Source organism: Dermacentor variabilis, chromosome 3, assembly GCF_050947875.1.
Source record: "Dermacentor variabilis isolate Ectoservices chromosome 3, ASM5094787v1, whole genome shotgun sequence".
NCBI lineage: Eukaryota > Metazoa > Arthropoda > Arachnida > Ixodida > Ixodidae > Dermacentor > Dermacentor variabilis.
In genome coordinates, this window is record NC_134570.1 from 69,210,315 (window position 1) to 69,226,864 (window position 16,550).

At 46.0% G+C, this 16,550-nt stretch overlaps 1 protein-coding gene across 2 annotated transcripts in view; it reads right to left on the reverse strand.

Moving 5' to 3' along the window:
* The window catches only part of LOC142575842 (2',3'-cyclic-nucleotide 3'-phosphodiesterase-like), a 51,497-nt gene that overhangs the window by 22,710 nt on the left and 12,237 nt on the right, over positions 1–16,550 (reverse strand). The window contains exons 1-3 of one of the 2 annotated variants that reach the window (XM_075685540.1): positions 14,061–14,262; positions 5,876–6,164; positions 1,484–1,640 (exon numbers count right to left, since the gene is read on the reverse strand). In XM_075685540.1, coding sequence (XP_075541655.1) covers positions 1,484–1,640; positions 5,876–6,164; positions 14,061–14,247 — 633 coding nt within the window. In that variant the 5' untranslated portion in view covers positions 14,248–14,262. Of the gene's footprint in view, positions 1–1,483; positions 1,641–5,875; positions 6,165–14,060; positions 14,263–16,550 lie in introns of those variants that run through there. The other variant, XM_075685541.1, reaches the window with a different exon arrangement.

A 16,550-nucleotide genomic window follows, 5' to 3' on the forward strand; every position in this document is an offset into this window, starting at 1 on the left:
CGCTTTGACCTCACGACGAATGATACGGGTCAAGTTGTCACATTGCGACGGCTGGTGGAAGAGGTCGTCACAGGATGACGTAGCAGCTGTGTTGGGAAGTCGCGTGATGTGCTGGGATACCCGGCAGCTTTTAGCATGCTCAAGACGGCAGCACTCCTTGAGGATGGTATCGACGCTGGTGACGTTCGTAAACACCAGTAAATTGAAGGCGTCGTCAGCAATGCCTTTGAGGATGTGATTAACCTCATCGTCCTCAGTCATGTTCGGGTCAGCCTTGGCACAAAGGGCCAACACGTCGAGAATGTATGACACGTAGGACTCGGTCGACGTCTGTACATGCGTGGCAAGAGCTTTTTTGGCGTTGACTTGTCGACCAAATGGATTGCCAAAAAGGTCGCGTAGCTTGTCTTTAAAGAGATCCCAGCTCGAGATCTCCTCTTTGTGAGTCTGGAACCACGGCAATGGAGCTCCGTCGAGGTAGGAAAGTATGTTGGAAAGCATAATAGTCGGATCCCACCTGTGAATGGTGCTGACACGTTCGTATAAGTGGAGCCAGTCGTCAGCATGAGGACTGCCGATTCCGTTGAAAACACCAGGATCCCAAAGTAGGGAAACGGCGACGTAGATCGGGGCTGCAGGCGGAGACGCTTGCGTAGATGAAGTGCCGCCAGCAGGAGCCGAAGTTGCATTGTCGCCGTTGCGACCGCTGCGAAGCTCTATGACGGGTACGGGGAACATCCACCTCCACCAAATTAATGTTACGTGAAGCTGAAGCCGAATACTATTTACAATTTATTTACAGGTAAGCTCACGGAGGCCAAAATGGCGATGCTATATCAAACCGGCACACACGTCGTCTTCGTCCTCCTCAGTGCAGCCACATTGTGGCGGCTGTCCCAAAGCAATATATTATATATATATATATATATATATATATATATATATATATATATATATATATATATATATATACCCTTGCCTGAAACTAAATGCTAATGTACGAGTTTCCTTTTATCAACAAATCTAGAAAAACTGCAGCTAAATACATAGCAAATGCACAGTGCACAAAGACAACTTTTCTATGCATATAATACAGCCTGGAGTCTGAAACAGTCTACATCATCCATGAGTAAGACAATTTTATCTTCTTAGAAGATTAGCTCACCTTCCTCTGTGACATATTATGATGTCATCACCTCGCTGCAGCGACATTCACTATCATCGCTATATCAGCACCGACAGTCACAGACAAAAGGGCGCCCCGCATTTGCAATGCCAACATTCATTGAAACCGCAGTGTAGAAAGCAATTTTCATACTACACTAGAGCTCTAAAATATGGCTTTGTGTAGGTGAATGGAGTTACTTTTTCTACACAATTTAAAAAAAAAATGCCGATTTCTTGCACTAGCTACACTCGTTTTGCCAGTGTAGGTAAAAAAAGAATTGCCCTACTGGCAAACAGAAGTCCACACGGCACTTACCTCAGGCTTCAATATCAAGTTCTTGTCAATATCAAGGATGATCACTGTATAGCCATACGTAGCAGCTATCTTTAGGTACCGGGACGTCTCCCACACTGTCATGTTGGTGTTCCTGTTGATGATGACTGGCTCATTCTGCTGCATGTATTCAGTAATCCTGCGATGCCAAGGTAGGGTTTAACTGAACATGATCAGCAACAGATTTATGGTCATCACATTTACGGCCATTATTTACAGATCGGAAACTGGGCAGCAGGGTGGAACTAACCTTCTCAAGTGACAGTGCACAGTACCCTGCCGAGACCCACCGTGGTGGCGTAATGGCTTTGGCATCACACTGTTAAGCCCAAGGGCATGAGGTCAAATCCTGGCCACAGTGACCGCATTTCAATGGAAGGGAAATACAAAAACGCCCGAGTGTTGTGCATGGAGTGCACATTAAAGAACCTCAGGTGATCGAAATTTATCAGGACCCCCCCCCCCCCTACAGCATAACTTATAATCACCATAACGCTGTAATCATATCGTGGTTTTGGCATGTAAAACCCAACAACTTAATTTTTGCCTTGCAGAGGGATGACTGGTTCCACACTACAGTTTGGATGTCTGGCACAGCAAAGTTTAGACTGTGATATGCAAAATACTCTGCATGTGCCCTCATCATTTTTCTTTTTGCAGCTAACAATAACCAAACAATGAATGACTTGATGAAAGTTACATGTTGTGAAACGCACATGGTCACTAAAGTGCGAATGACCGAATAACAGCACCATTTGAATAGAGTATGTGCAACAAAAAAGTGTTCACACAGCACCCCCTGCAGTTGATTGTCCTACTTTTAAGCCACGCAGCAAGATAAACATTCCTGACAGAGATGTCCAATTATTCCTATGTCATCTTAACTGACCAAAGCATATCCTATGTCCGCAACCTTCATAACCTCAGATTTCCATGTAATTATCGCCCTCCTTCAATTACGTTCGTCTTTCATTGGTACCCATTCTGCTAGTAAGATAGATCACAGGCAACCAATTGAAGGCATTACAATACTTCTCTACTGCACATCTCCCACTTTTGACGACAAAATCAAGTAGTGCCTGCATTTCATCTCCAATAACTGCTGTCTTTGATCTCTTAAAGGGCCCCTCACCAGGTCTGGTCATATTGGGCTGACAAGTGCAATGCGTGCTAATGATCATGTCTGCTAAATATTACATCTCTATGCACCACGGGAAGAGCTTAAATTTCAAACCAAACGCCGTGTGCCCTTCTCGAGGGTGCTGCCCTCCCAGCTGGAGAGTCGACATCAATCACTCAAGTGCGCCTACGTACATGGCCGTGCTGTGACATCACTCTTAGTGACACGAGACTTCGAGAATTACCCAAGGCAATATCAGTTATATATGTTTAATCGTTTAACTTGTTGCTTCAATAGACAAATTAAAGTTTAGAGAAATAATAAAACATACAAACTGAACGTATGCATGTTTTTGTTTTATTTCATGCCATAGCAAAAGAGATGCACTTCCCTTTCATCTGCTTGTTCCCATGTAGTGCAGTTGCGCACACAGAGAAAGAAACTACGCCATTTTCTACTGTGTTCCAGCCCTGCGATCACGTTCTGTCGTCCTCTCATGCCTATGTCAGTGCTCGCACTTGTGGCACTGACTTATACCGCTAATCAGCTGTTCTCGTGCAGAGGGCACAAAATTGTCGGCTGCATGAAACGAGACAAATTAGCTCGCGCGCGAGACCACCACCAGGGAACGTATTCTGCGACAATCACTTTTTGCGATAGTACCACCTCAGCTTTCAGGCGCGAGCTGGTTGGTTGGCTGAGCAAAATCGAATGAGCTGATTGGCTGGTTAAACACTATGTCAAGAGAAGGCAATAGTATCACCGAAGAGATCGTCGCAGAACACATCTGCGCAAGTAAACACTCAGCAAGAACGCACGAGAGGGAGAAAAAAGAAAATAAGGTGGAGCCGTACATACATCACTGCGGGGCCGCAGTGACGTATTTGTCACATACCAGTGCGAGAGAAATCAGGGAAGGGATTTCGCTTGCGGAGGCCAGACGGGGCAAGTGGAGACAGTTTCTATGTTGGCGATGGTACTCACCTCATGAAATCATTGGTTCACAGCACTTCAAACATATCTATCTCTGCTATTAATGAATTAAAAAAATTCTTGCAGTAGAACACTTCTCAGAGGGCACGTAACAACTTCCAGCACATAATCAAAAATTCGCTATGTGGCCTGGTGTGGGACCCTTCAAGAGAACACCAAAGAGAAATACCTGAATAGGCTTTAACTGGTAAAGTATGTTTTTTTAAACTGTGTTATGCTACAGATTTCAGAGTATTTCATTATATTTGGACAGTTGTCATTCTGTGAATCTCCTTGTAACTTGATAAGTTTAAAAAAACTTTGCAGTTTCAAGAACTCCTTTGGCTCTCTCAGAATACTATGTAAAACAACAGATACAAGCAGACGCCGCCAAAATAAAAAAAGTTACAACAAGTTGACGCAGGAAGTTCATGGCAGCATTTTAACCAGTCTTATGCTTTTGTGTATTCTTTTACCTACCTAAGCATCTATTCTAACAGTGAGAGTGGCTGTTTTGGTATTGCGGAAGGGTAATTCACTAATGCTGATTGAATAATCCCTCTCATTAGTGTCCCTTTGAAAGGTCATTACACCAGGACTGAGCCTTGCAAACACAGATGTGCTGTTCGTAATTGATCACGCGGTGTATATTTTGCCTGCATTATAGGCCATGAAAGCATGTGAAAAATTCAACAAAACCTTGTATGCCCTTTCTCGACGGAACCGTTTTACTCGCCAGCAGAGGTGACATTATAGGCATGCCACTTCTGCATCAAAAGTAGAACCTGAAACGCAGCCAGCAGCGGAACGAACGACTCATGGATTCATGTGAGACCCACGACAAGCACGCAAAACTGGAAGCAGGTAAAAAGCGGAGGCAGTTAAAAGGAAGCTGTTTAATTAGCTCAGGACCAACTCCAACGCCACCTATTCGAACACATGTAAAGCACAGAAATGCCTTTCAGTGATAACTCCTGGACAGATTTTCATTAAATATGTTATATCTTAGAGAGAGTTAAATTCTAGTGACTGGTGAAGTGGAATTTTGATTAAGAGCCTGAATTTATTTCGAAAGAATTACAGAAAATTAATAAGTTCGAAAAAAAATTTAAGCACTAAGTTTAGAAATTAGTAACTCTGCACCAAGAACAGATGTCGAAGTTCTGTAAGCGTCATATGTCAAAGCATGTAAACTGTACAAATTTGATATATTTTTATTTTACGTGACTTCGTTACAATGTTTACGAGGGTCTTGCAAAAGTCATACTCACACATTAGTGGTATAATGCATCAATCCTGTCTGCCTTAAATGTGTTATTAGATGTAATTCACACAATTGCGATATCATTTTTCATTGTCGAGTTAGAGTTGTAAACCTTATAGTTGCATTTTCTAAAAATTCGCATTTTTCAACAATGTTTGTTAAGAAACTGATGGCCTAAATAGAAAAATTCGCTTCCTCCTCCAGTCACTAGATTTTAACTTTTCTTTTGAATGCAACAAATCCATCAAATTCAGAGCATTGGTTGCCAAGAAAAACTAATTCTCGTTTCCCATGTCGCTTGCGGGCACTGATAGACGCAAACGGAAAGAGCTGCTCCGTGAAGGGTAGATTAATTGGTATGTATTGGTAACATTTCATTTGCTTCTATTTCGGCTGCAACTAAACAGACCTTAAAGATTCTTGAGGAAAGGCACTCCCAGGACAACACTTTACAACTTCCATTGTATAACCTAAAATTTTCGCGTCGTCTGCTTTGTGAGGAGGCCCTTTCAACGTGTTAGTCTTGATCCTTTCTAGCCCGTTATCGCCATTCCGCGACACTGAATCTGAGCTAGTAAATCAGAATGGGATGGTTAAGAGAGAGAAGGCCCGATTTTGTGTGGGCTTCCTAATAAAAGAAAATAAAGAAGAAAAAAATGTAGGTGTGCCACCTTCTCCGACCGAAAAAACAATGCTCTGCATGCACATCATGGAGTTTCTTCTGATGACGAACACCCCAAGAAATTTAACTTGCGAGGCTGCACCCATTACCGTGCGAAAATTACAGTGGCCTTCGCTGCAATACTGACTGTTGGCAGGCTGGCATAAGATGCGAGAGAAATTTGCGGATCTAAAGGTATCCTTTCATGTTGACACCCATTTCACTATTTCGTAACTGAACCACAAATTTCGCGCAGAAACATCAACTGGCGTGAAACTAATTTTCAAAGTTCTAAAACCTTCCCTTAAAGTACTTCCAAAGGCAACTCAAATGCTTTTCTCTTCAAGCACATCATACTTTTGCTGGCAGAGATTGTGTGACTGCTCCAGAGTCTTCTTGGTCCTGGGCGGAGCCATGGGTGTGAGGAACATCTTGTCCGCCCAGTATAGGCGGCTGCCAGGGTACAGCTCGTGCAGTCGCGAGGCCACGGTCCCTTTACCCGAGCCTGGAGGACCGCGCGACAAGAACAAGATGCGGCCATGGCTGCGCAGGAATTCCATCGTGTCATCGTCCACAAGGCAGGGGAAGTCCACCACGTCCAGGACGTCGATGTCATCCGTGAACACCGTCTTGCTCCCATCGCCACCTGTGAATCAAACACACACATGCAAGCTCAGCTGCATGGCGTGTGTTTTAGGCCAGACATACCACATATAATGTGCCAAAAAAATGATCCGACGTGACATGCAATTACAAGCACGTACAGTTAAACCTCTGTATAACGAACTCGGTTACATGAGCACTTCGTTACGTTTAAATTCAATTTTTTCATGCAAGTAACTACAGTCACCAACAAATTTTTCTTACCTGGAAGGGGCAGTAAAAATTTCCAAGGTACCAGGTCATAGAAAAAAAAGGATTTCAATGCAAAAAAAAAAGCTTATCCTCTTGTTGAATTTGACATTCGGTGACCAGATATGGTTTCATGCTGTGACAATGATATCTTCACATTAGCGCTGTAAAGTGAAGTGTACGAGAGTTTCGCATTCATTCCACAGCAGCCGCGGCTGATAGTGTCGCCCACAGTGGGACACTAATGGTATCTTCGACTGTACCCCTCTATTCCCCCAACAAGAGTCTGGCAGATCCGGCATTCCCCGAACTCAGAGGTAGCTAGAGGGGACAAGCACGTAAGCTGAACATGTGACTTGCTCTCAGAGGAGGAAATGGCAGATGCGAAACCACGTCACTACTGCCAATGTCCGATGTTTCATCTATCCAAAGCTCCCAGTGCTGCCAGGAGAACTGGTGGACACGTCAGTGGGGCAAGCATTCGTTGAGATGCCAGCATGCAGTGGTCTAGGTTGCCGAGGTTAAGGTGGACCGTCGCCAACAGCCGCGACACTGTGTTGTGACAGTGCGACGACGTTGCCGGAAATGCTCTCAATCTCAACAACTACTCTGACGAAAGGGCTCGGAGCAGCTCAGAGCAATCAATGATGGAGGGGATTGAGTGATCTTTCGAAAAGAACCAACCGAATGCAAGGGGCGCACCCTCTTTCAAGCAGCTGAAGACAACGCCAATAGTGAGAGCGGTCTAGAGCACTCCGAAACGGCCAGGCGAAGATGCCATAAGTATGCACTTTGCCACGTGGACACCAGTGTGAAGGCACGGCACGCCTAGAGGAGACGCATGCTCACCTGCCACCTCCGTCTATAGCATGCATTGGATCACGTTACCGCGCGCTCACCCTGCACGGGTGAGCGCGCGGGTGAACTGAAGTTTGTTATATCGTGGGTTAAGTGTACTACAAGCTGCAACTCTGCGATGAAAAACAATCCAATGAGCAGTGTCGTGCAGCGCTGTCGTGAAAGGCTTGTTTCACACGTTCCGCCTATAAGCATCTGCAGACACCAGATGACCATACTGCACCACTCTACCGTCGACACATCAACATGTATTTCGCACCATGCTGCCAAGCTGCCATTGGCCAAATGCATGCAGTGCCTCTGCGAAATTTCCCAAGTGCGAATTCTGCCACGCTACCTGCCGCAGCACCCACTCGGGACCGGTTTCTGCGGTCGCTGCAGTTGAAATCACAGGTAAGTCGCATCGCATTAAAGGAGTCTCATCAATAACCCCATCCAGAAACTTTCAAATTGATACGGACAGATACTGTAACAGATACGAAAGGCACAGACAAGCAGAAGAGAAAAAGAAGATGAGGAGAACGATGAGTTTGAGAGGCTGGGCTGCGCTGCGATCACGCTACGATCATCGTCCATCTCCTGTAAATAAGACCATTTCTTCGCAACTCTTCGTAACAGTTGTGGTGGAAGGTGCTGGGTAATTGACACCCGAAGACGGAGGCTGAACCACAAGTTCTTCAACGGAGCCGTCGTCTTGCTGGACTCCCACCGAATCCACCAGAGTTGAATATGTCCCACGACACAGACGAACAACGGCCCATTCCAACTGCTGCGCCGACCAGTTCCGTTCTACAATTGAGAGATGCGTGTCCCTTCGCCGGAAGGTCGGACGAAGACGTCAAGGAATGGCTCATCCATTATAACCGGGGGAGTGCCGCCAACAAGTGGAACAGCGCTTCTCAGCTTTTGAACGTCGTGTTCTTTGTAATGGATACTGCGTTGTTGTGGTTCGACAATCACGAGGAAACGTTCACAACATGGGGAAGATTTGTTTCGGAAATCAAAGAGCGATTCGGCAACTCCGCGACGAAATAGAAAAGGGCAGAATAGACGCTACTGCACCGTGCACAAGTGCCAGACGAAACCTGCACGACCTACATTGAGGCAGTACTAAAACTGTGTAGGATGGTGGACTCTGGAATGTCCGAGGAAGACAAAGTCGGGCACATCCTAAAAGGAATTGCCAAGGATGTTTATAATTTCCTCATCGCAAAAGACAACCTGGCTTCCGTCGCTGACATCATTCAGCACTGTCGTACTTTCGAGCAACTGAAGACAAGGCATATCACGCCGAAGTTTGGCAGGCTAGCCAATGTGACGACAGTTGCAAGTGTGGACAGCAACCAGCCCCTCGATCTGGCATCAACGATCCGACAGATAGTTCGGGAAGAGCTCAGCCTGCACGCGCAAGTGACACATCCAGGCACTCATAGCTTCCGCCTATCACCAGATTTCGAGCCAAACGTGGCATCCTTCTCCCCGTATCCTGCGGCAAGAGGCACTGAGGATTATGAACTCGCGCCCCGACAGCAGCCACGTCTCTACGACAGAGGCCCTACTTATGACGCTCGGCCACAATGAGAGCAGCCGCGTTTTCACCCTCGTAGGGAGGTTTAAGGTGGATAAAGTAAGATTAAAGGTCGATTAATGTGGATTAAGGTGAATTAGGGTTGCTAAGGGAGGATTAAGACCGATTAGGATGGATTAGGGTAGATTAAGGTGTATTAGGGACCATGGAGCTGGATTAGGTTTGATAGAGGTGGATTAGGGTGTATTAAGGTAGATTGGGACTATTAAGCAGGATTAAGTTGGATTAAGGTGCATGGATAAGGATTAAGGTGGATGATAGAGGATTAAGGCGGATTATGATAGATTGTGATTGATAAAGGAGGATTAAGACCGTATATGGTAGGCTAAGGTGCATTAGGGGCGATGTAGGTTGATTAGGTTGTATTAAGTGGGTTGGGAATAAATTAAGCTGGATGAAGGAGCATTAAGGTGGAATAGGGTGGACTAAGGTGAATTAGGGTTCATTGAGTATTAAGACCGATTAGTCTACCAATATCCTCCTAATGCACATTAATCCACCGAATCCACATTCATCGACCTTAATCCTCCTTCATACACTTTATTCCACCATAATCCAAGAGAGTCCTCCTTAATGCACCCAGATCCACCTTCATCGACCTTAATCTACTCTAACCCTCCTTAATGCACTTTAATCCTCCTTAATCAACCCTACTGCTTCCTCCACTTTACTCCACCCTAATCCAGTATAATCGTCCTTAATTCACCTTAATCCATATTCATCTACCTTAGTCTACCCTAATGCTCCTTAATCCAGCCTTATCCTTCATGCACTTTAATCCACCCTAATCCACTATAATTGTCCTTAATGCACCTCAACGCACCTTCATCCACCCTAAGCCACTTTTATCCACCTTAATCCAACCTTGTCCTCCTTTATGCACCTTAATCCATTTTCATCGACTTTAATCCAACTTAACCCTCCTTAATACACCCGAATTCATCTTAATCCAATCAGTAATCAATCATTACTTTGCTAATCATTAATCATCTCCTATGCGCGGCTGCATATGCTTTGGTTCGCTTCCCGCCTTCCTTCGGTCACGTGATATTTTCTCTAGCTCACAGCGGGACCTTGAAACAGAGGTCTAAGGCTTTCGCTTAATAAGCCGCACACAAAGGGATGTGTCACAAGCAATACTAGATCAGACGCACGAAGTAAAGCGTCTGATCATGGGGCAGAAAAATTGTCTGGAATATAGAACTCGCCCCAAAGCTCCTTTTACATCGGTATACCCCGTTCATACGGCTTTAAGAAAAAACCAACCTCCTCATAAACGTTGCCTCCAGCATTATCGATGCTGTTATTAGCATTTCTCAAAATTTTCAACCCCGGTGGGGCCCACAACTGGCCCAAAATAACACGCCTGCATAGAATCCTGCGGCCCGTCCACGGTAGCCGAGGAGGAAAAGCGCGCCGTGCGCAGCCGGCGGGCGAGGAGAATAGAGGAGGAAAGCGCCGTGAGGAGGAGTGAGTCGATACTTTCAAATTATCACGGGGCTTTACTCATGGCTACAGTCACTGGAAAAAATTTTCCAGTGACTCTACTCATGGCGTCCACAGAGAGTATGGAACCCCCAGTACACGTGCGTCCTTCACGTCAGCTCATATTTAGATTAGCGCTTCAAGATGGCTCTACCTTTTTCGCAATCACTGCCGCTAAGTGATATCGTGCGGCGCCACAGAAGTCTCAGAAACGGAGATACGGTGCCTCATTGACGGGGAAGAGGTCATGAACGCCAAGAACACTTTTTGTTGTGACGTGAAGGCCTGTAGCGCATCGTCGGTCGATCGTTGTGGAAGGGCTTTGCCTGCAGACGTCACATGCTCGGCAGAAGCCGCACGAGCTGGAATTTTGACCGAGAAGGTTCTATCAAGGAAAGTTAGCTTGTCTTTTATCTTTTTCTTCGTGCCAATCGCAACGGTGCGCAAAAAAGCCTGCCTTTCGCGCATTGCCGTTTGGCGACAAAGAGTCACTTTTCACGGACTGACTTGCTATGAGGAGATATTTATATTTGATAATTAAAGGAAAAATGTCACCAAGGTTATCGTAAGTGGAACTGAAAGAATTCTTTCGCGCTCGGAAAAACACTTTTACGTAGCACGTATTGAGCAACAGAAAGCTGTATCGGGAGCTTTTCATGCTGCTCTACAATTTTCTCAGCGACAATCTAATTATAATATTGTTACAAGCACGGGGAAAAGGGGTTTACTTAGGCGTGCGAGAGCAGGAACGGCAGGCTACGAACAACAGGAATGGCCGCTGCACAGTCTTCGTTCTCCTCTTCTCTTCTTGATCCCCGCGTCCCTTTTATGCGCTTGGACGTAACAATATTTTAGAAGCTGATTATTTATTTAAGACTAATTATCTAACTATTATCTAACTAGGCGGAATGAAAAATAATCTGAGTATTTCCTTGGTTCTAGTTACGTGGGAAACAGCGCGTGCGTGTGTGCAGTTTATGAAAAGTTCAATTCTACCGCGCCTAAATATCACTGACGTTAATGATGTTTTCCAATACATTGCAGTTATTTTATTAATTCTATGCCTAACTAAGACAACTTTTTTCTAATCATCCATAACGGCTAGCTCCAATCTCATTTGCTTCTGTTTTTCGATGGCAGTTTTCCAATGAAAAACAATGGCAAGCTATGCGATTCACATCTCGCATTCATTGGAGTATGCGACAAAGTATTTCAAGCTACGAATGTTCATATACGTAGCAAACAACCTTCACGACAAACGCGGGTGAACGATGGTCAGGATTATGGAAAAATTGGAGGACGCTCCAGCTTCGCCTTCAAGAGTGGAACGCGACAGCGTTCCCGTCGACCCGCCAAGGGGTGTAAGACAATGCGCTACGGCGCAGCGATCACTTACGAGGCGCCCCGCATCGGACTTTGCACCTACCAATCACGCGGTGAGCGTCGAGCAACGCAGTGTTCGGCGCGGCAACGAAACATGCGCCTGAGCAAGCGGAACGAACCAAAGAACTCGGTGTCTCGAAGAGGGAAACGATTTTTTTCTAGGTGGCTTTGGATCCGCACGGACAGCCGGGCTGCGACGCGCCTTCGCACCGGTCCCCGCACAGCCCCAATGAGCCGCGACATTCGTGAGGTGAAAAAATATCTGCACACGCGCGGAAATAAAACGCTACTGGTGCCTGACTGTGGTGAAAAACGAAAGAAGGGCCCGAACTGCTAAATCTAGTCCTTCAATTTCAAATTAGCGCTGAAAGAAAAACGCTCAAGGGAGTGGAATGCGGGCTTGATCGCCTCGATTCCGCATGTTTACATTTCGTTCGTTTGCGTACAATCACCGCGCGAGCCTTGGTGATTGCTTGCGCTTAATCCCGTTCGCTCTGTGAATTCTTTTGCTTATAAGTGTGCTGCATACACACAGCGGTTACCCTGATACCCTGAACGAAGAATTCGGGTAAAAAAGAAGGCTGACAGTTGCTTGGACCGAAAAACTGTCGACATAACGTCGCTGAAATGTGTGACCCTCACGGCAACTAAACAACATCCTGTGTGTGTGTGTGTGTGTGTGTGTCTGTGTGTGTGTGTGTGTGTGTGTGTGTGTGTGTGTGTGTGTGTGTGTGTGTCTGTGTGTGTGTGTGTGTGTGTGTGTGTGTGTGTGTGTGTGTGTGTGTGTGTGTGTGTGTGTGTGTGTGTGTGTGTGTGTGTGTGTGTGGAAACGAGTGCGCCAACAGTCTTCTTGCCGTTGAGTGTGTTTGTCCTGTAGCGATTACACGACGACGGTTGTGTTTTGTGGTTCAGTGCTACGAGCCAGTGCAACTGTCGTGACATCCTAAAGCGTTGGTATGGATCATGTCAGCGAGTCTTCTCGATCGTGTTAGGGCTGCCAGCGCGATCTAATGTCGCGGCACACCAACATCGAGCTTAGTGTGTGCGCGTGTGTGAATGCGGTTGACTGTTCTCGTGAACCATACGACGTCACCACGTATAAACTTGAATCATGACGCGCATTGTTGTGCGTATGCCTTTTCGCCTCCTTGCACCGCTAAAGCCCAGTAAGAATTAGAGGGCCCTTATACGAAACGAACGCGGATTGGCCTAGCTATTACTGCACTGTGTTTTGCTGGCGATCCGTGTATCGCTTCTGGCGTTTTTCTTATGTTAATTTGCAGTTGTGCGTTTTTCATCAGTAAAACAGCATCGCCGATTACTGAAACTTCTTCGAGTGTAAGGGAAACTTGGAAGGAACGAGCTCGCAGCTGTATGTAATGAACCTTGATATATTGTATTATGCTTTATTATTTGATGGCCAGTAGCAGTGGCTATGTAGTATTTGTTTTTAAAAGCAGAGTAATGCAGGCACTTAGGAATATATTCACATATGTAATGCACAAAATACGACTAGGATATGCAGAGTTGGTAATGACTTTTTGGACATATTGTAAAGCGCAGTTAACAACGCGCGCAAACACAGGAAAGTGTGAAAGTAGAATTCGCTGCTGAAATGTGTTATTTTTTTATCGCACGTAACGCAATGCGGATATTTGTGCTGCCAGCGCGATCTAATGTCGCGGCACACCAACATCGAGCGTAGTGTGTGCGCGTGTGTGTGTGCACTTTTTGGACATATTGTAAAGCGCAGTTAACAACGCGCGCAAACACAGGAAAGTGTGAAAGTAGAATTCGCTGCTGAAATTTGTTATTTTTTTATCGCACGTAACGCAATGCGGATATTTGTCCGCGAGTTAATGCGCTTCTGCCCCACTATTTACTTGCATGCTAGGTCATACTGCACTTGCTAAGTCAAAGGGCTCACAATGCACTAAAATCAATAATATCCACAAACTTCGGCCGTCAACATTCCTGCGCGTGAATTAAATACTATCGCACCTCTGCACACACATATGTATACTTTCTCTCGCACCTTCGTGTCGCTCTGCGTTACTTTCCTCGCATAGTCGTGCAGTTACCGACGGTTCTGTCTTTCCGTCCAATTCTATGCGAACACATTTATCGTCTGGTTAGGTTTTGTTTGCCGTGCAGAATGCAAAATAACTTCTTGCCGTCCTCCGTCTGATCTCGGCACCCACCCACACAGCAACAAGACATTTCGGTCCTTCGCATCCTAGGTCATACTGAGCTATTCAGCGGGCTCATAACGAACTAAAATAAATGATCTCCACAAACTTCCGCCATCAACATTCATGCGCGCAAGTGAAATACTATCACAGCTCGACACATGCACGTGTATGCTTTCTATCGCACCTTTGTATCGTTCTATGTTTCTTGCGTCGCATAACCGTGCAGTTACCGGTAGTGCAAAGTTCTTCCGTCCAATTCTGTGCAAGCATACTTTTCTTCTGGTTGGGTCCTGGTTGCCGCAAGGGATGCAAAATAACTTCTTGCCATCGTTCGTCCAGCTTCGGCACCCAACCGCACAACAACAAGGCATTTCGGCCCTCCAGGAACGAAATTATCGCAGCAATGTGCATAGCACCAACAGGCGAAACGCGCGCATTTCGCCCGGAACGCAGGAACTTTCATGGCGGCAAAGGGGCAGAGCAAGGTCACATGTCACCGATCAGCCTATCGCTGGCGTCGGCGGCTGGATCAAAGCCTTTCTGTACTTTGGAATTATTGAGGGACTTTACCCAATGCGCGCGTGGCACGCCAACTGCCGGGGCAGCGCCGTACATTGCGAGAACGGAGTCTTCTGTGTTTGCCACAAGATGGCTCTGCGTGTGCGGAAAGCGCAGAAGAAATATAGCGGAAACGTACTTCGCTACGTGTTTAACTGCGAGTTCTGTAATTTACATGCTCATAATTACCTACATACACAGCAGTATAGTTCAGCACGATGCGTTGGCGGGCTAGTTGGTGCGAATCCATGAATACTTTTTTAGCGCAAAACAACAGACACAAGAAAGACGACAGGACAAAGCGCCTTGTTCTGTCGTCTTTCTTGTGTCTGTTGTTTTGCGCTAAACAAAGTGTTTACAGCAGTATAGCTTTCTACGGCACGTTTGTAAGGCAGCACCGCATTCACTAGAGGCGTTTTTGTCCCTCTTTGGGTCTGCGTCTTGCACTCCGGAGACCCAGGTTCGATTCCCACCCAGCCCATCTTGCAAGTTGTTTTTGTTTATGAATTGCCTTCCGGTATTTTTCGCTCACGGCCAACGCCGCCGACACCGACGAACACTGGCTTTTCTGCGACACGAGCTCCTTAACGCTATCGCGTTAAAATACGAATACGCAATTTGGCCACGGCGGCCGCATTTTGATGGGGGCGAAATGAGAAAACACCCGTGTACTTAGATTTAGGTGCATATTAAAGAACCCCAGGCGGCCCAAATTTCTGGAGTCCCCCACTACGGCGTGCCCCATAATCAGGAAGTGGTTTTGGCACGTACAACCCCATAATTTAATTTTTGTTAACACACAATTTACTGAATATGGTGGTTAATGCTTGAAAGGACACCGAACATAAGTCGTGAGGAAAAATTTGGAGGACGCTTAAGCTTCGCGTTTAAGAGTGGAACGCGATGGCATTCAAATATGTGACTGCTTCTCACGCTTCCCGGCAACTGGAGCGTATGTAACCGTAATGTTTACCGGGAAACGCTGGCTACGAAGGCTATGCACGAAGGCGGGCTTTGTGGTAGAAACACGGCCTCTTGCGTAGGCCGCGATGTGGCGGAGGCGAGCGCCAGCTGGAGGTATTGCAAGGAACCGGGCGCTCCGCTCCGTGGCCCCTGAGACACCCACGCGCCTGCGTGCGCAAATGGTAGACGCCGCGGTCGCTCTGTGAATTGTGGAAACGCTGGAAAATGGGTTTGTTTGAGTTTTCGCGTAATAGAATAATTTTTTCTCGTACAGTCAAATTACAATACGAGAGCTATCATGTCTGTAGGTTATGTGTATGTCGTAGTTTACGGTTTTCCCACGCATTTTCGGTTGAGAAATTCAATTAGTTCAGTAAATTCTTTGAGTCATATGGATGGCCTGGGTATAGGTGGTTCGAAAATCGTTTAGCCGAAGCGATATTCGACGCCGGACACTGGACGCAGACGCAGGGTTTTCTGCAACACGGGCTCCTTAACGCTACCGCATTAAAATGCTGTTCCTTACTCGCCTCACACTATGCAGACGCATGCGTGAAGTGTGGAAGACATTGTATTTGATCAACGTTAACTAGAGGCAATATTTTTTTTTAATCTTTGCCATGAGCACACACATTTTGTTGAATACATCATAGCAGTTAAATCGAACTGTGATATCTCAAAATATCGGCTAAGTTGAAATTTTTTCTTTCAGAGCTCGGCGTCAACTCGATGCATTTTTCACTTATCTCGAAATGATTTTACGAGAAATTTGATCATGCGCGAGAAATCTAGCGGCTATTGGCGTCTATATCGAAAGACTCGATATGTGGTGTATGCCCGGCCAGGGTCTTATATTTTCGTGAATTCGCTTATCTGGAATCTCCGTTCATCTCGAAATCTTCCTTGGCTTTTACAACTTCGAGTTAACGAGACCTTACTGTACACACTTCATTACCGATGATTTACCTTCAGACACGGCACACAAGCAGCATCAAACTTTCAGCAGCACAGACCGACAAGTGACACATCTTGTTAGACCGCAGTAACGGCTTCGGCCACATTGCTGTTACCGGTTTGGCCCACTTTAGGAACTCGCACGAATAAGGTTTATCGAAGGAATTAACCCCGCTGGCATATGACGTCTCGGACAGTC